Below are 20,955 nucleotides of genomic sequence, written 5' to 3' on the forward strand. Positions count from 1 at the left end.
TAAGTATGATAATTTCTTTAAAATTTGGTGCCTATACTTGCATGCTGCAGGCACAACATTATGAAATTGACCCCTAAACCTCAAAACCCTTATCAACTCCTTGGTGTTTATATGTTCAATATTGTTAAGACAAAATTAGATTAAATTTAGTGTAACTTTAGTAACCAGATATATTTTTCTTTCTTCCTACTTTCTTGTATCATATAACCATATAACCCTTTACAGCACGGAAACAGGCCATGTCAGCCCTTCAAGTCCGTACCGGTTCACTTGAACAACTCCACTAGCTCCTCCGCAAACTCCTGAAGAAGTAGAGGCTTTCTTCATGATGCCATTGGTGTGTTGGTTCCAGGAAAGATCTTCCGAGATAGTGACTCCCAAGATGTGTATAATATTTAAACACACTTTTAACTGGATCATGGACTATGCTGTGAAATGGTAGACTCTTTCATAAACGTCCAGATAATAGCTGGAACCTTGCTGAAATTAGGACACTAGGTCCGAGGGGAGGTATATTTGTTCTCTGACAGCGGATAGCTTGTAATTTGTCCTCTGTAGATAGACTGTTATTGGGACTTCCTAAACAGAGGGCATGGGGCCTTACTAACCGCACATCGTAATCAAACAAACCTACCCTTTTCTATATATCTTTCTTTCTTTTTTTAAAGTACTTGGGGGTTATTATTTTGGGAGGAGGATGTTGGAGGGGTTGGGGGAGGTATAAAATTCTGGGTATCACTGTTTAGAATGAAAAACAATTCTGTTTTTAGATATTAATACATGTATGAAATTTAAATAAAATATTCAAAAAAAAGGGTGATGGAATTGTAAAATCATAAAATAATGGAAATGTTCAGCTGGTCAGACACGTCTTTGGAAGCACATAGAAAGTCAAGGTGTTGAGAGTGAGAGAGAGAGAGAGGGAGAGGGAGAGATAAAGGATTAGTTACAATCGTATTCCAGCTGTATAAAAGTTTGCATCGGCCACATAGGAATGTTGTGTGCAGTTCTGGTCACCACATTACAGGAAGGATGTGGAGACTTTGCAAGAGTACGGAAGAGGTTCACTGGGATGTTTTGGTTTGATTTGAAGTTTATTGTGATGTACATTGCTAAATATATAGATGTAATGAAAATCTTACTTGCTGAAGGTTCCTTACACAATACATAAGATGAGGAAAAAAGGGTCAGTAATGCAGACCAATCTTTCTTTAGTAGTGTTGAAGTAATGTTTGGATATGGAAGTTCAAGAGCCTGATGCAGTTGTTGAAAACCATCTGTTCTTAAACCTAGAGGAATTGAACAACAAAAGTTTTAAAAAAAAAGAAAAAAAAAGAAAAAAAAACCTAGAGGAATTGGATTTCAGACTTCTGTACCTTCTGTGAGAAAATTGATCGAGTGAATTGATTGAATAGAGAGCATGGCCAAGGTTTTGGGATCCTTTATGATTTTACCTGCTTTCTTGAGATAGTGCCTTGTTGATGTTTTCAATGGCTGGGGAATTTGTGGCATGTGATTAACTCGGGTATTTCTGTCCTTCAGCCTTCTGTATTTCTGGCCATTCAAGATTCCAAACCAGCCCCTGATGGAACCAATCTGTATACTTTCTACAATAAGTCTGTTGAACTTTGATAAGAGTATTCAACAGCATGCCAATTCTCCTCAAACTCCTTAAAAAGTCTGGTGGTGCCTTCTTCAATATTGTCCCAGTGAGCTGGAGCCAGGAGAGATCCTCCAATATGTGATGCACAGGAATTTGAAGCTACTAATCCTCTCTGTGGTTTCTCAGAACCCCTTCCCTAAAATCCATACCACTTCCTTAGTTTTGCTTATGTTGAAGGCAATATTATTGGTCTGGTACCACACATCAGATTTTTGATCTCATTATATATTCTGACTTGGCACATTGCCTATAATTCAACCAGCAATGGTGGTGTCATCAGTGAAGTTATAGATTTTATGGGCCAATCTTGGCTACACTTATGGATATGGAATGAATATAAAGCAGGGGACCTTCAATGGGACAGATGGCTTATTCCTGCACCTATTTCCCATGTTCTTATGTTCTAGGCATATAGCTTTGAGGTGCTCTGTGTTGACAATGAATGAGGAGGAGGTGATGTTGTCTATAATACTGATTGGAGTTTCTGATGAGGAAATTGAAGATTCAGTTGCAAAGTGAGGAACAGAGTCTCAGTTTGGTTATCAGTTTAGATGGTATGATGGTGTTGAATACTGAGCTGTAGTAACTGATGGGTAGCCTGACATAGGTGTTTTTATGTTCCAGGTGGTCCATTGCAGACTGGAGGGCCAGTGATATGTCAACCTGTTGTGGTGGTAGGCAAATTGAAGTGGGTCCAGGTTGTTCCTGAGGCAGCAGATGATTTGCACCATAACTGTCCTCTCAAAGCACTTCGCCACAATATATGCAATTGTCACTGGCTGATGGACTAAGGCAGGAGTCCTTCCTGATGCTGCCTAGATTAGAGATTATTAGTTATAAGAAGAGGTTGGGCAAACTTTGTTTTCTAGTGTGAGGGAGGCTAATGGATGACCTGGTTGAGGAACTTAAATTGTGGAGTCATAGTTAGGGTAGAGGTTTTTTCACCAGGATGAAAACGCCAAATACCTAAAGTGGCCAGACGTCTGGTTTTAGGCCAGACAGTCTGGCTTTTAAGCAGTCTGTCCTCCGTCCAGCGCCACCTTGAGCCGGATGTTAATTTGTCCTCCATTTGGGGGTGTTGGGGTAGAAGGAGCAAGGGAGGGGGTTAAATGTGGCATCCCAGGGTCAAAAGGTTGTGGGTGGCCATGCTTCTTGCGCGCATGCACTAGCCAGCACTTATGCATGCTCAATGGATTGGTACCAGGGCCAGTCAGCGTATGCATGGTGGGTTAGTTTACTGGGGCCCACAGCCGGGGGACCGTTTAGCCCAGGTTCATAGTTCTGGTGTGATTGGCAGCTCTTCATTTAGCTCGTCGACATTGGTTGAATGAGGCTCCATATTCATTTCTTTCAGTTCTTTATTTAAACTGTATGAATGCATGTATTGTGTGTAATATGCAGAATGATAAATCATTGAATAGGAAAAAGGGCTCTTACAGAAAATCGCTGATTTATGTTGAAATAGCTAAGTTTTTGCTAGATTTCTATAGGGGAAAAAGTTTCATGTTAGAATTTTTATTTAATAAATAACTAAGGTGATCATCTGTTTGCGTTTGTTTTTGCAATACAGTTTAAATGTTATAAAGTAATTTTTTTGGAAACCTATGGTAACCTATGATCATGTCCTCAGGGCTTGTGCCAAGGGTGGGCATTTCCCCCCCCCCCCCAAATGAGTTATGATGCCCCTGCCCACAGAACTAGCGTCAGCACATGATACAAGCAAGAGTGTTTGTGTGTTCCATGGGAGAGAGGAGGAAGTATGATGGTGGGGCACAGAGGTTCATGGCAGGTAAAGCACCTGCACCCCCACCTCTTGCTGAGAGTTTTTGCATGTCAGTTTGTGCCCCCCCCCCCCAACAGTTACCCTAATGCAACCCATTAAACTTGTTCTGACACTAACCGTGTATGTCCTCCTATTTGGAAATGGCCACCCTACAAATACCAGAGGGCATAGATTTAAGGGATTGGGGAAATGCTTCAGGGTAATTTAAGAAGCAAATCTTTTTACACAGAAGGTGGAAAAGTGGTGGAAGCAGATTTGGGAGCAATTTTTAAGAAGCATTTAGACAAACAAACAGGCAGGGAACAGAGGGATCTAGACCTTATGGAAACGGAATTTAGATTGACATCATGATCGCCATAGGCATTGTGAGATGAAAGGCCTGGGTGCTGTTCTATACGGAATGGGAGAGCTTGCTCACGGTGGTGAATTGCCAATTCTGGCTCTTGTATTCTCTTTCTACATTAATGTTTCAGGTTAATATCCTTTCATTAGAAGTAAGAAAAGGCCAGTTTCTTCTTCATACTACCTGTACAAAGAAAAAAACCAAGTGGTTGCCTGCAGCTAGTGACTAAGTTTACTTGTAGTTGCTCAAGTGATGGTGAAGCCAACATTTAGAGCTCATCTCATTATGCTCGTGAGTGATAATTATATGCTATCATCTTGAACTGCCACCTTCCTTGCATTGAACGTATTGTTTAGTAGGAAATTGCAGGATTTTGATCCAGTATAAATTTTTTTTTAAAGTGATACATTTCTGAGTCAGAATGGCATGTGATTTGCAAGGGAGTATGAAGGCAGTGATGGTGTTCTCGTGACCTGGAAACTCTTATCCTGTTAGATGGTAGAGGTCATTGGGTTTGGGAGAAACAATTTTAAAAGACTCAACAAATGATTGCATTGCATTTCTGTAGATGGTACATGCTGCAGCCTTGGTTTGTTGATGGAATTAATGGATGTCCCATCAGGAAATTTGTGGTATTGCCCACAATGTACATTGCATGACCACCATGACAGAAAACCTTCAAAACCTCCCATACCAAAACAAGAAGTGCAAGATAAGCCAGAAAGCATATTTTCTTAAGACGATCAAGAACCACAAAATCCCAGCTGAATTTACAAATACAAGTTGGAAATCAATGTCCACATTCTCATTTTCTTTCCTGAAGCATTTGCCTGTTGCATCTGCCTCAACCGTTTTCTTTGGCTTATCATTTGCTCCCAGCTAACACGTTAACCCAAAATACTCTGATTTCCAAACAAATGGAGTGTCAGACTCACAGAAACTGGAGGATGAATTAATGTGGCAAAGGTTTGCTTTGCTCATGGGCCCACCCATATGAAGCCAGCAGTTAAGTTGTTGAATTGACCTGTGCATTTCAGAGTAAGAAATAGAATTCAATTTAAATCAAAGTTCTGAAGAAGTTTTTCAAATGTTAATTTCTTGAGTACTTAGGGGAAAAAAAAATGGTCATCAAATTTTGGATTTTAGCTGTTGTTGGTGAATAACGTGTGTTCCAATTTAATAGATAATAATTTTACTGTAAAATAAGAACATGTTTTTAGTGAATAATAACCGTTCAGGCTTCTCTTAAAGGAACATTCACACAATAAATTTCTTATTGTTCAGCCGACCATAAATTTCATTCACTGTCCCTAAAATGAGAGAGCAATATTGAGAAATGCAAATTTAAGAAATGTAAATGACTTAAAAACAAGTAGGCACAATGATAATTGTGTGACTGCTACTTAGATTTACATTAATATGAAGCAATATCCTTTCCTGGACACTACACTCTTTGTTTCGGGTTTTACCCCATGGATTCTGCAGTGGAATTATATCAATAAGATTGACATTTGTTTGCTTTACAAAACTGTACAAAGTGAAATGATTAAGAGAAGGATATTTTCAAGATATCCAAATATCAGAAAATATCTACATGATCCATTTAGACACCTTGACATTGACAAGCTGCAAAATCTAATATAATTGACGCCACTCAGAATTAAACCACTTTACAATCATTTCAGGATCCTTTGCAATTTCCACCAGCTCTAAAATGATTCTGCTACCCATCATATCTTTCCCTCTTCTCCTTCCTGTGTATTTCAGGTACCACTGACTTCATGACTATCCAGTCCACTCTTCCATCCTTGCCCATCACTCCCTTCGCTTGCAAATGGAGGTGATGCAACACTTAACTATTTACCTCTTTCCTTCCCACTATTCAGGGACATACAAAGCAGTGACTTACTTGCACTTCCAATCTAGTCAACTGCATTTGGCATTTTTGAGGTAGTTTCCTGTACCTTTGGAGAAACCAAATGCAGTTTGTGTGATTGCTTTACAGAGCACTTGAATTCAGTCAGCAGGGGTGATCCCAAGCTTGCTGGTGCATACCACTTACATTATCAGTCCCGCTCCTATTTCTGACCTGTTTGGCTGCTGCTTCCTTCACAGTCTTAATGGAACAAGATCTTCATCCTGGCTCATTGCCACCTTCTGGAACAAACATTAACCTTTCCAACTTCAGGAAAACTACTCCCTCATTATTTTCCCATTTATAGGGTTTGTCACTTTCTCACCCTATTTTTTTTTTACAAAATAACTTTTTCAATTGAAATGTAGACGAACAGTACTGTAACAGGCCATTTCAGCCCATGAGCCTGTACTGCCCAATTACATCCAATTAACCTACATCCCCCACCCCACCCTGGTGCATTTCAAATGGTTGGAGGAAACTGAAACCCCCAGGGAGAAAACACAGAGAACATACAAACTCCTTACAGACAGCACGAGATTTACACTAACTGCTACTCTAACCATGCCACCCAATCTGTTTCCTGATTTATCTTGACCATTCTTATAAGATATTTTGTCTTACACCTCACTCCTCCTCCTCCCAGCTTGGCTTTGAAAGCTATAAACCCTCCATGCTCCCCTCCTCTGACCCAAAACACAAACATAAACTGGTTTCCCTTTCCACAGATACTGCTTGATTGGCTGAGTTCTTCCAGCATTTCTGTCTTTGTTTCAGATTCCAGCATCTACAATTTTGTTTTAATGTAAGGAATAGGAATGCAAGAAATAAGAGCAGGATTGGGCCAACCTGCCCGTCAAGCCTGCTCTGCCATTCAATGCTATTAAATAAGATCTGAGGTGATATTTGATTTGTTAATAATTGTTGTTTGCAATTTAGACTGACTGAGCCATGGAGAATAAACTGTTAGATCTGGCAAAATCGTTTAATTTCATTGAGCACAATTTGATGCAATTGCTCCAAATGCCTTCCCAGGTTCAGAATGGTCTACATGCCAGCAAGCAGATTTAAATATCATGCAACAAATTGTCATTAAGCAAATAAACATTGCATTGCAGAATAACAAAATACAACTGTACATTTTCCTGCAGTGGAAATTATCCCAGTGCAAGAAGTATTCAGCCAAGGATGAAAAATATTGTCACAACAGTAAGTAAAATCATTCCTCTTGGTATTTGCAATCACTTAAACCCTACAAAATTTTAATTGAAGCATTATTGACCAGAGTCTTGTCTGTACAGTTATAACCAACCAAATGTACATCTTGTATCAGTGTCCCCTGCAACAGAACTTAAATGTCTTTTCAGAACGAAGAAATATCAATTTGGCCATCAAGGGCAGACTATCAGAGGAAAATGTTGGCTTTTGTTTCTGGGCATCAAACTGGTATAAAGATTCAGATTCTTAAGTAAAGTTTTACCTTTAAAGTTTTACCTTTAAAGTAAAGTTTTACCTTTAAAGTTTTACCTTTAAAGTAAAGTTTTACCTTTAAAGTTTTACCTCACTCTGATTCAGTTTTTTCCAAAAACATCTGTTCCAGTTTTGGAATGGTCTTTGAGCACATCAAATCTGGCAAGCAAGGTATTTCACCAACAGTCTGGCATGAATACAAAGCCAGGTTTTCACTTGGTTTTCATAGTCCTCAAGCACTTGGAGGCATCAGGCAATCAAGCGCAATGCCTAATAATATGGCAGAGACAGTGATATCAATTTCAGGAAATTCTCGACTATTTGAGTATTGGTGAGTCAAAAGGTGTACATATCCAATTACTTATGGACAAACCTCTTGGTTTTGTCACTCCACATCATGAAAAACAAGAAATATTATTTTCTTCTGGAAAAGAAGTTGAAGTTGATTTAAAAAGGATATGATTTTAAAAAAATATATGGCTTATTCTCTTTAGTGATACATGCAGTAATCAACCCCAAAGCAAAATATAATTGTGGCAAATACCCTTGTGTTGATAATATGAGCAGCAAATAAAGGAAGTAATTGTGAACAGGGTAATCTGCAAATGCAATTTTTTTTTGTATGTGCTAACTTAAATCTAGGCTTGCAATCTTGCCAATTAGAAAGGAAGAAAATGGGCTACTGCTGTGTTTTCATAAATTTTTCCAACATATTTAAAGGGGGTGAATAAAGTAGAGGTATCATGAAGTTTCAATGAGATGCCTACAGGAAGGAAGAGCTACTAAAGGCCTAATGATCCAGAAGTAGAATTGGTAGAAGTGGTTTCCCATTGTCAGAAAAGGAAAATTGTATTCTTCTTTCACTTGCTGCCAAAAATCTCTCCCCTCATTACTCCTTCTAACCATTGCTTCCATTGTACACTGGGGAGCTGGTTAGTGCATGCCCAAGATCTGAAGTCTACCAAAAGTACATATTATCTTGTTTCAGTTTTCTTACAGGAAAATTGACCAGATCACAAAGATAAATTCAATTGCCTAGCAAAATAAATTAATTTCCCATTCTTTGCCTAAAGGGAAGAAGTATGGGAAATTGCATTGGCAATTAACAAAAATCTGGCAAGGACTCATCTGATATTGCTTGTTTTTGAGTTTAAATAATTATAATAATGCCCTATGTTTTCTGCAGCAAAATAGAGATAGAGTTATTTGAAACAGCTTTGGTTTATCAGTTGTTAATTGCCTTTAATTAACCCTGAGACCTGTAAGAAGTCCCTGTGTCTCACAGATTTCAGATTTATTGTCCGAGTACTAAAATGGCATTCCCATACAACCCTGAGATTCCTTTTCCTGTGGGCACTGCAGAATATCACTGATTGGTAGTGTAAAAAATAAACTGTACACACCATAAACATGTAAACAATTAAAAGAACTATAAATAGATAACAAATGTAAACAAACTGATTTTCTTTTTTCTCTGTATTGCACATTAAAGTGCATAAGTAAGAGTCCTTAAATGAGTCTCTGAGTTTGTCGTTGAGGAGTCTGATAGTGGATGTTGTGTTTGAATTAATGTCTGAACAGTGATGTTGCATTTGAATTAATGGGTAACCCCAGATGTGTTTGATTTATAAAATGTATATTTGTTCTCTGAACATCCAGTTAATTTTTTAAAATGCTATTTAACTTGGATGCCTGGCAGCATATTCTACTTTTATCATTTGCTTGAATACAAAAAACAAAACTGGTGTGTGATGACAAGACTAAAAATATATTTGATTTTTAATATTTACAGGTTGCCTGGGCCAACACTAAGGATATTGTCTCTTTTGTGTCGTTCTGCAACTTCAATTACAGACTAAACCATTTCAAAAGATGTAGAGAAAGGATATTTATGCCAAGAAGCTTTCATTTTGTGGCCAATACCTTCCTGTATACTGTATCTGCAGGTGTGCTAAAGCACAATACTCCTAAAGTTTCTCCCTGAAGTATAACTGCCATAGGCATTTCTGCTGATAGTTATAAATCATTTTGTGGGAGTTTGAAAGGTCTATAGAACTTTTAACAAAGGGTGTATGGAATGCTAAACATGAAGCTACTCTGTGTCTCATCAGGAAATGTCAAAACTTCTTTTTCTGGAGATTGCCTTTTGTTTCAACCTTTTACAGCGTAGTGGTCTGGAAACTGTAGGCTCAGTGTTGCTGTAAGCATACGAGCTTGTGTTTGTTTCCAGTAACACAAGGATTATTACTTAAAATGTATGCTATATTTAATTGTGTGGGAGTGAATGTAACTTGCTGTGTGTACACCTGTCCTAACATTTTTTTGAAGGTAAAGTAGTTCTATATTAGAGCATTTGTAAAGAACTTTTGGCATAGCAACTGTGACTAATATTGACAGATGACAAGGCAATCAAGCAGAGCCCAAAGCTATAATTTGACAGAAAAAAAGGTTTGATGTGATACCATGACAGCAACAATATTTACTAATGGGAACAATGCAAAATTAAATAGTAAGTTGCTTTGTAATTTTAAATGCACTGAAGATTAGAAAAGTCCTGCATTGCTGTATAGACCCCTTCCACCCTGCACAGAGCATCTTTCAGCTGCTTCCATCAGGAAAGAGGTACAGGAGCACCACCAGGCTGAGAAACGGCTTCTTCCCGTGGGCAGTGAGAATACTAAATGACCGAAGGAACTGCTCTCACGAACCATCTGAGACTCTCATATTCATGAAACAACATTTACTTATTGTACATATGAATGCTTGTCCTACATTTGTATTGTTTATCTGTATGTGTGTTCTGTCTGGTTGTGTGTCTGTGTGATTTGCACCGAGGGCCAGAGAATGCTGTTTCATCGGGTTGTTCTTGTGCAATCAAGCAACAATAGTCTTGACTAGACAAGTGTTCACCATCGTCCACACAAGGTCCTATTAAATAGGTGAGAATAAAATAGTAAGTTGTTACACACAATCATTGTTTAAAAACTAGAAATGAGATTTAAAGAAATCAAAAGTCTTTGCTTTGGGTTTTTTTTTTGATGACCATGGTCAAGCATGATAATGATAATTTGTTAAGTACAAAGGGTTCACTGTTTGGTTTCCATTGGAGGGATAATTAAATTATTTATTCCCAGTTGCAAACAAAGCTGCTTTCCAATTGCAACTTTGAAATATTTGGCAGAACTTGAGTTAAATACAACTGTCACTTCTGAATTGATAACTAATTTCCGATGTTTGCTTATCATCAACATAATATTTTGAGAGTCACTTGATTCTCTGGAACTAGCACACTCATAAGGCTGAAGTAACGATAAGAGCTATCACTTAGATAAGTTTTCGGAGGTGCAAACATCTACATAGTGCTAAGTAAGACCTGATCTCTCGTTTCCTCATACCCATCACATCTTATCAAATCTGTTTTGTACAAAAACTGAATTAAATTTACAGCAAAAGTTAGAGTTGAATGTGGGAACAGGGCCTGACATACCACAGAACAGCCCCATTTACACTCAATCTGACACTACAACATCAAAAATATAAACAGACTCTGTTTTATATTAGTTTAGATTTAAAGCCTCACCATTTTTGGCATCAATTTTTCTATAAAATCTTAGAAGTTGCACAGAATCTGCATCCCTTATCAGACAACATTTTGTTATGTTTACATTTGTATGGTTAAAAAGGGGGGAAAAAAAGATTTGATGTTGGACTGACTTGACAGAAGAAGGCTTTCACTGTGAAAGGCATTTCCATATTAAATCTATTTTGATTTACTCTGGAATGTGTTTGAGTGTGTAAAAGGCCTTTCAACTCCATGGAGCCCATAAAGTGATTCATTCTGTGACTGGAAAATCATTGGGAGTTCAAAGTCCATGTTTTGGATTTGTATCGAATACTGTGTTGATTTTAATGGAGAATGCCTGCTAATTAGATTACTGTGTATTTGATCATATTATTACACGGAACAATTAACCCATATGAGGCATCTTGGCCCAGAAATAGTATGAGAATGTGGACTTAGTTGTGAAACAGTGTCTCCCAATGATCATGGATCTGGTGGAGTGTTTATTTCCTTGCTTGTATAAAAGTGCATCTCCATAGTTGTTTATGATCCCATGTAATTCAAAATGTAACACAATATATCTTGTTCCTTTTAGAGAAAAGCTATATTTGCTTTGATGAATCTGGAGCTGTCTATAGAGTTAGTCCATTCTCCTTGTGTCTGTGGGGGTTTCCTCTGGTTTCCTCCCACCCTTCAAAAATGTACTGGAACTATATAGTAATTGGGCAAAAGGGCCTGTTACCATGCTGTATGTTCTATGTCTATGCTCCTTCCCCCAAATGTGAAGTTTTTTTTTAAAAAAACATAAAATCCAAGCAATGAAAATGTCCTTGACCATCCATGTAGACCCCATCAATACCTTTGAGGTGGTCAATACGCTTATTCCCATTGTAATGCTATTCTTCCCTAAACTGAGTTCAAGCTGACCTCCACACACCTCCCCTGCCATTCTTCCCCTTTCACCAGGATTTTATATAGTCACGTGTCTTGTTTTGACTTGCACCTTGAGGAAGGGCTCAGACCTGAAATGTTGGAAATATATCTTTACCTCTTATGGATGCTGAGGCCTGCTGAGTTCCTTCAGCATTTTTGTGCCTTTAGGGATCGTTTACTAAACCATAATGATGCTCTACCACTTGTATTAAAGAGATTGGTGTAGCCCTCTCAGAGCAGATTTTCCTTGCTTTTAATGATGGATAGTTTGTGAAACAGTGGCCTTTTTTGGAAGGAGTGCAGGGGATAGAGGAAGACGTAGACATGAAGCAGGGCCAAGAATGGGACTGGAGTTGAACACAGAATCGTGTATGGGAGGGGCATTATGAGTGACTGAGAGTCCAAAAATCTGAGCTACTGAGGGAGGGAGTGACAGTGGAAGTAAATCAGAAGCAGTGTACAACTTTGTGGAAGTGTCTTCATTAAACCAATTGAAATTAAACAAATCAAGAAAGAATAAGAACGTCTGGAGTTACAGTTATCAACTTCTCTCTCAGAAATTAACAAAATAAAAAAATGTGCCGGATATGGCCTATACAAACAAATATAAGAAGCTGATCCTTTAAAAAAAAATCTATTAATGAGACTTGGTCAACACTATTTTAATATAGAAGTCTCAAAACATTGAAATATCGCGGCATTCTGTTTGTACTTTTAAAGCATCTGCTCCATGAAATTATCTTCTTTTCTTTGGCTTGGCTTCGTGGACGAAGATTTATGGAGGGGGTAAAAAGTCCACGTCAGCTGCAGGCTCGTTTGTGGCTGACAAGTCCGATGCGGGACAGGCAGACACGATTGCAGCGGTTGCAAGGGAAAATTGGTTGGTTGGGGTTGGGTGTTGGGTTTTTCCTCCTTTGCCTTTTGTCAGTGAGGTGGGCTCTGCGGTCTTCTTCAAAGGAGGTTGCTGCCCGCCAAACTGTGAGGCACCAAGATGCACGGTTTGAGGCGTTATCAGCCCACTGGCGGTGGTCAATGTGGCAGGCACCAAGAGATTTCTTTAGGCAGTCCTTGTACCTTTTCTTTGGTGCACCTCTGTCACGGTGGCCAGTGGAGAGCTCGCTATATAATACGATCTTGGGAAGGCGATGGTCCTCCATTCTGGAGACGTGACCCATCCAGCGCAGCTGGATCTTCAGCAGCGTGGACTCGATGCTGTCGACCTCTGCCATCTCGAGTACTTCGACGTTAGGGGTGTAAGCGCTCCAATGGATGTTGAGGATGGAGCGGAGACAACGCTGGTGGAAGCGTTCTAGGAGCCGTAGGTGGTGCCGGTAGAGGACCCATGATTCGGAGCCGAACAGGAGTGTGGGTATGACAACGGCTCTGTATACGCTTATCTTTGTGAGGTTTTTCAGTTGGTTGTTTTTCCAGACTCTTTTGTGTAGTCTTCCAAAGGCGCTATTTGCCTTGGCGAGTCTGTTGTCTGAGGGAAGAAATGCTTGCGAGAACTGATGGAAACTGATTTGCTTTTCCCAGTTATGCTTCCACAGATGATCCTTACTCATTAGGACTGGATGTCTATAGATTGAGCACTTGCTGCTCATACATTTTCTGACCATGACTGAACATTTCTGATTTTGAAATGTTCATTTCTGGCATATCTGCAGTGCCTTCAGTTGGATCAAAGCTCTAATAAAGCTCTGACCTACATCGTTCCTTTGCATTGTACTAATGTAAAACAGTCTATTTGTCTGCAGAAGCATCAAGGTTATTTAATAAATTTTTACACTTTTATCATCATTTTTGTGGTCACTTGTGACTTGGGTTGTCTCCAAATGTGAGCTTTAAGATGGGGATCAGAATCTTGAACTCAACCAGTGCCTGTTATCAAGCACCTACTAAGATCCCAATCACAGAAATTCACTACCCTGTAACATTGCTCATGGATCATGGGCTGGTCTCATGGACACACATCTGGGTTATCCAATGGGAAGAAGGTTTTAAATTTAGATGTATAGTATGTTAACAGGCCCTTCCAGGCCATGAGTCCATGTGCCCCCCAAAACACTAATTAGCATAATCCCCCATACATTTTTGAAGGGTGGGAGACAATCAGAGTGCCCAGAGAAAACCCACGCCAAAACAGAACATACAAACTCCTTGAAGGCAGCACCGGATTTGAACCAGAGTCACTGGCACCGTAATAGCATTGTGCTATCCACTATGGTAACTGTATTGCCCCATGTTTTATTTAAGTACTGCATTTCTTTTGAAAGAGTAAATCAAGTAAAATTAGGAGCGTACAGGGATGGGTGAAAGAATTGAGCCTTTTGATTTGCAAAGCTGTAAATTATAGAAATAGCAGAGATTAAGAAAGCTTTATTCTTCACATTGAAGCCATTGAACTTCTTTCAGCATTAAAATCATGACTTGGTGGTTTCATGGCACTCAGGGACTGTGATCTGTTCTTCATTGATCTTAGCAGCTGTGAAGGCAATCAACGACATGAGTTGAGCTGGTTGCCTAATTTAAAAATAATCAAGCAGCACAATGTTGCCTGCTCCCCATTCAGGCATGTGACGTGTTTTCCTTTCTTCCATTTTCAGGCCGAACTGAGTTTCTAGGCCATAACTGGACTGAGGCCAAGTTTTTATGACCATAAAAGACTTTAAAGCAGAATAGCCATCAATTAATCAGATAAAATATCGGTTGAACTCCATTGTTATAAGGACAGATGTCTCCTAACATCAGCCTCGATGAATATTGATAGTGCAGAACGATCTAGCTGACACATCAATGGAAAAAGAACAGATTCTCTGTAGACCAATGAATGCAACAGCCATTCTGATTCAGCCAGCAGTGGCAGACCCTGTTTAAACAACTTATAAAAGGCCAATTTTCCAGGAAAATATTGTGTGATACAAAAACATACGGAAGTCAATATTTACACTTGTACACAAGGGGACTATATAGCCCTTGTAAGAAATCCTGCACAATTACATCTGTTAAAGAAATAAAACTGAAGTATTTAACATGAAGCTTTCACAGAAATGACTATAAGCTGAAGGGCATGATCATAAAATAACTGGTGGTTTCCCTTTTAACAATCTTTTGTTTGGGGAAAAATATAAATTGAGGGAAAAATTTGGGAAAGCTGAACCTTGCATAAACAGTTTCTGATTTGAAGACTTCTGTTCAAAGTAGTGAGGGGCAAAATTCAGAGTGGAATTAACAATGGCAGGCAGGGTAGAACTCTCAGACTATTCTCATAATTGTGTTTCACATCAATGCTTTAACTAACTGCTGAAGTATATGTTGCAGCACCAATGATAAATGCCAAATGCCAATGTTCAATCATTCTAAACAGGGATGGATAATTCTCTAATACTTTGACATACATAGCAAGCCCTCATTATAGTATGGTGTTTGGGAGAAAGCCAAAACCCATTTTATAACAGGGGAAAAGTATTACAAGACGATTGGAATTACCACATGCTGCTTCCCCAAAGTATTGTATAACATTTTACTGTTGTCCCTGATAGTTTAATGTTAACTGCTGGTGGATAACAACTTCTTATAGACTGCTTTCGAGTACCAACATGCGGATGTTGTAAATGCCAAAACTGGACTGCAGTCTGTATTTTTTTTTAAAAACATTGTGCCAATTGTTGAACATATGCCTTGCAGAAGATTAGACATAGTCTTTTAATAAATGTATGTTGGAACAGTGTGGCTTAACAATTCAGGGAAGTAAATGAACATTGAAAATGTAGTGCCAGCTCTCTGAGTTGAACTTCTGAGCCATCTCTGTTCATTAAATTGTTAGGGCCGTGTCTCCTCATTAGACCACTGGGACAAGCACTCCTTGTTAAAGCACTGGGTCCATTACTCATCACTAAACCATTTTTTATCAGTACTTATTAAATCTTTGGGGCCAGTTCTCTCTTACACCATGGGATTTATTACTCAGTGTCCTGGAGCGTCATATCTTTGAGGTTTCACGTATAATGTGTGACTGCCCACGATGCTCATTGGGCTGATAGAGAACAGAGAGAGAGAAAAAACAAGAGAATATGTCATCTGGTTGTGCTTGATACACGTTCTAAAAACTATCCTTGTGAACTTCTTCAGAAACAAAGTGAAAAGTTCATTTTACTATGAACACAATTGAAAATGTGGGAAGAGCAGAAGTGTGGGATTTGCATCAGTCTTAAAAAAAGGCTGCTTGCTGACTTGTGGAAGCAGGAAAGTGGGGACAACGATGTGTTACAAACGAGAGCTAATAGAATGAGAAATATTATAGTGCAGGTAATTCTTAAATTATCCTGTTGGAAGAGCGCTAATCTTGCTTTATTATTGTTATTGGCAATTTGATATTATTAGTGTTGTAATGAAGGTTTTAACATAAAATATGTTGCTTGTCATTTTAAACTTTAACATGATAGCTTATATTAAAAACTTTTAAAAGTTAATATAGCTAATAATGATACCAAAAGAAACTGGCATATACAAGGCAACATTTATTATTCGGAAATGCTAAATCATATTTGTAGACAATATGACATCTGGTACTGTGCCACAGGTAGTCTGAATGTAGTCTACCTACTACTTTATAAATTAGAGCTGATGATATCTCTTTAACAACCGTTAATTCTGAGGAAATTCCAATAGAGTACAAAGGAAATGTCAGAGTGTTGTTTGACAGATACTTGGGCCTTAATCCTGCCCCACGTAAGCAGCCTCAGTGTGTTTTTACATGTCAAATTACTGGCATGGTGCCACTGACAGCTAATGTGAATCTTTCAAAAGTTAATGCCTAGAGGTAAATTTGATGCCTTTGATATGCTCCCTCATGCAGCTTAAAGACAATGAAACAATTATGTAAGATAACCTAATGAAAACCTGGCACATACTTGTACCTTTGTTATTTTCTATCATTTCAGGCATGCAATTTACAGCCAGAAAGATGATCAAGTGGGCTGATACAACTTCAATCATGTGGAAACAGTGAGCCAATATATAGTTACCAACTGCTTCAATAAGATAAGAAAAAATGTTGATTCAAGAAAACTACTTACATTTGACAGTAGTTGACTGTCTTGCTATTCTGTTTGCAGTACAGGCTGGTTAAAAAAATCTTCTACATTATTAAAATGTAGGTACAGGTTTACAGACAGTTAAGAGCTCATTCCTGTCAAGCAATGGTGGACCACTAATACCATGCTATTGACCTGCTCCATCTCAATTTTTAAAGTTATATTTAAAATTGTCTTTTAATTCAAGCCAGCATTTAATTGTCTGTCCATAGTTGGCCTTGTAAAAGATTGGAGAGAGAGCGTCCTTCTTGAGTTTGAGGTGTGGGTGTAACCACAATGCTTTAGGGTAGGGAGTTCCAGGATCTTGATTGAGCAACAATGACAGGGATATGTACATTTCCCTGTCAGGATGTGTCTGGCTTGGAGGGCAACTTTCAGGTGGTGGTATTCCTTTGCTTATGCTGCCCTTGCCATTCTTGCTGGTATTATGTTTGGAAGGTGTTATCACAGGAAATCTTGAGGTGCCACCTTGCATTCTGTAGATGGTGCCACTACTGCTATAGTACCAATGGTGGAGTGAACAGTTGTGGATGGGTTACCTATCAAGAGGGTGCTATGTTCTGTATGGTTCAAGCTTCTTGAGTGTCGTTGAAGCTGCACACAGCCATGCAAGTTGAGGGTATTGTATTCCATTGCCCTCCTAACTTGAACACTTCAGGTGGTGGATAGCATTGGGGAGTTAGGATGTGAATTACTTGTCACAAGATTCTTAGCCTCTGATCTGCTCTTGCCATCACATTGTGTATATTGCTACTCCAGTTCAATTTCTGGTCACTGGACAATTTCCATGGACACAATGTCCTGGTGAAACCTTTCACCGTGTTAATCACTGAGTCCACCAAAAACAGCAGGTAAGAAATCCAAGTGTGGATGCAGAAAATGAATTTTCAATGACATGTTGCACTTCATGGTTTTATATGCTTGAAATATGACAGGAAATTGCAAAAAATATCTTTTTAAAAAAATGGTATATGATAGGAAATTTTTAATGCAATTTTTGTTATTTGCAGCCCAAAATCCATAAAATACACTCCAAAATGTTCAGGAAGTGAACCTTTTGGAAAATATTTGTTATCCAGTGTTATTGTTAGGGTTTCAGCATTGATGATCCCTTTGGACGTCAGGGATGATCGCTTGGATTTTATCTGATTAGATAGTCATTACTTGGCACTTGTGTGGCCTAAATGTTATTTGTCACCTATCAGCCCAAGCTTGGATGTTGCCCAAATCTTGCTCAGTTCAGATGTGGACCATTATTTGAGGAGTCACGAACAGTGCTGAACATTGTGCAATCATTCATGAATACTTCTACTCCTGATTAAAGGAAGGTCATTAATGAGGCAGCTGAAGATGGTTGGAGCTCGGACACTACCCTCAGTTTTGTCATTGAGATGATTGGCCTTCAACCAGCACAATTTTCTGTGCTAGGTATGATTCCAACCAGTGGAGGGCTTCCCAGCCCAACCTCCCGCACCCCTCCCCCCTGACAATTCCCATCGAATCCAGTTCAATCAGGACTCCTCCTTGATGCCATATTCGACAAACTGCTGCCTCTTTTTCTGAACCTATATTGAAAAATAATAAATACATAATAACCAAGACTGATACACAAGCTCTTGTCCCGCCGATGAGTTCAGTGAAGAGAATGAGGAGCTGGGTGCCTTTTGTGAGGTTTTGAAGATCAAGAACAGGTTTGCCAAGAGCAGATATTAATTTCAAGGTTTCCTTAAGTTGGATTGAAGTCGGTTGCAGACTAGAGGCCTTTCATATGGAAGGATTGCCTCAGAGGAATAAGCTGTGGCAGGAATGAGTATGTATGTTTGGGAAGGGCTTCAAATTAGGAGTGGGTGTTTTCTGGATAGTTCAGTTAGGTGGTCATGATCAGAGGCCAGGTGAGGAGCAGAGAGCCTGGCTGACAGGGAAGGTCTCCTTGTCAGGAGGACTGAGGAAGAGGATTAATTCAGATTGTAATTGTGAATGGTGGCAATGGGATGGATTGACAGAGTGTCTCAATCAGAGGAGGAGAGTAGTATTGATTTGAGATGTATGAGGCAGCTGAAGATGGTTGGATTTGGATTTTAATGCATGTATGGAAATTTAATTAAATAAAATATTCCCAAAAAAACCAAGGAAAGTCCATGGTGAAGAAACCTACAAAGGATTTGTAAGTTTACTGCCAAGAAACATCAGTCATTTCTCTCCAACATTCATTTGGAGTCCTTTTGTTATCAGTTGAAGAACTGATTTTGGACATTGAACTTTGAGAGTGAATTCTGTGGTCTGTGTTTGGGACTGAATGACTTGACTGGACTGACCTGGGATTTTGGTGATTTTTTTTTTGTTTGTTTTTGACTAATGGGCACAGATTGTAATGATCTGGGATTTTCTTCACATACACACTTTTTTTATGTAATCTCTGTATATTTACCATTAGAGGCATATCTTTCTTTCTTTGGCTTGGCTTCGCGGACGAAGATTTATGGAGGGGGTAAAAAGTCCACGTCAGCTGCAGGCTCATTTGTGGCTGACAAGTCCGATGCGGGACAGGCAGACACGATTGCAGCGGTTGCAAGGGAAAATTGGTTGGTTGGGGTTGGGTGTTGGGTTTTTCCTCCTTTGCCTTTTGTCAGTGAGGTGGGCTCTGCGGTCTTCTTCAAAGGAGGTTGCTGCCCGCCAAACTGTGAGGCGCCAAGATGCACGGTTTGAGGCGTTATCAGCCCACTGGCGGTGGTCAATGTGGCAGGCACCAAGAGATTTCTTTAGGCAGTCCTTGTACCTTTTCTTTGGTGCACCTCTGTCACGGTGGCCAGTGGAGAGCTCGCCATATAACACGATCTTGGGAAGGCGATGATCCTCCATTCTGGAGACGTGACCCATCCAGCGCAGCTGGATCTTCAGCAGCGTGGACTCGATGCTGTCGACCTCTGCCATCTCGAGTACTTCGACGTTAGGGGTGTAAGCGCTCCAATGCATGTTGAGGATCGAGCGGAGACAACGCTGGTGGAAGCGTTCTAGGAGCCGTAGGTGGTGCCGGTAGAGGACCCATGATTCGGAGCCGAACAGGAGTGTGGGTATGACAACGGCTCTGTATACGCTTATCTTTGTGAGGTTTCTCAGTCGGTTGTTTTTCCAGACTCTTTTGTGTAGTCTTCCAAAGGCGCTATTTGCCTTGGCGAGTCTGTTGTCTATCTCATTGTCGATCCTTGCATCTGATGAAATGGTGCAGCCGAGATAGGTAAACTGGTTGACCGTTTTGAGTTTTGTGTGCCCGATGGAGATGTGGGGGGGCTGGTAGTCATGGTGGGGAGCTGGCTGATGGAGGACCTCAGTTTTCTTCAGGCTGACTTCCAGGCCAAACATTTTGGCAGTTTCCGCAAAGCAGGACATCAAGCGCTGAAGAGCTGGCTCTGAATGGGCAACTAAAGCGGCATCATCTGCAGAGAGTAGTTCACGGACAAGTTTCTCTTGTGTCTTGGTGTGAGCTTGCAGGCGCCTCAGATTGAAGAGACTGCCATCCGTGCGGTACCGGATGAACCCTTCTCCATTAACAATGGCGTGAAGCAAGGCTGTGTTCTCGCACCAACCCTCTTTTCAATCTTCTTCAGTATGATGCTGAACCAAGCCATGAAAGAGGCATATAGTGGGGTTAATTTGGGTAAGATGTATTGTTAATAGCTTTTAATAAATATAGTTTAAAAATTTTAATAATCGGAGGAGGAGAGCTAATGATGAAAACTAGAAGGCTCCAAATGATTGGTGAGTGGGAATGGCATGTGATGGTGTTTGGGGTTGCATTGCAGGGATGAGTTATGTCCTGATTTTAGGGATTTGGGGTGGGCAGGGTGAGGGGAACTGCTTGACAAAGGTTGCACAGTTGTTTGGGTAGGAGCAGACTGACTGCGAATGTATGAGTTGTGAGCATTATGTTCATGGCTAATGTAAAGGGAATAATCCCAAGTACAAGTTTTGACCCTCCTTACCTGCTCTCAGCTGTTTAATGTGCCAAGACCAGGAACAGTGTGGGCTGTCACTGAAATCAGGACTGTTGTTAAAATTATATCAAGCGACCTCGTTATAATATTTAATTAATTAACCCTTTCTTGTGCACTGGCACTTCTCCTCGCCTCTATTTAAACTGGAATTGGGTAAGTTTGATTCTTGTTTCAGATTTTTTTCTTCAATTTAACCCT

The 20,955-nt window shown here is 39.7% G+C and overlaps 1 protein-coding gene across 4 annotated transcripts in view; it reads left to right on the forward strand.

Annotated features, from left to right (window-relative positions):
• bmp4 (bone morphogenetic protein 4) overlaps positions 1-20,955 on the forward strand; it is a 296,450-nt gene that overhangs the window by 194,891 nt on the left and 80,604 nt on the right. For 2 of the 4 annotated variants that reach the window (XM_069916995.1, XM_069916997.1), the window contains 2 exons: positions 6,856-6,913; positions 16,613-16,676. In XM_069916995.1, coding sequence (XP_069773096.1) covers positions 16,615-16,676 — 62 coding nt within the window. In that variant the 5' untranslated portion in view covers positions 6,856-6,913; positions 16,613-16,614. Of the gene's footprint in view, positions 1-6,855; positions 6,914-16,612; positions 16,677-20,955 lie in introns of those variants that run through there. The other 2 variants (XM_069916996.1, XM_069916998.1) reach the window with 2 other exon arrangements.

This window comes from Narcine bancroftii, chromosome 2 (assembly GCF_036971445.1).
Source record: "Narcine bancroftii isolate sNarBan1 chromosome 2, sNarBan1.hap1, whole genome shotgun sequence".
NCBI classification, from domain to species: Eukaryota; Metazoa; Chordata; class Chondrichthyes; order Torpediniformes; family Narcinidae; genus Narcine; species Narcine bancroftii.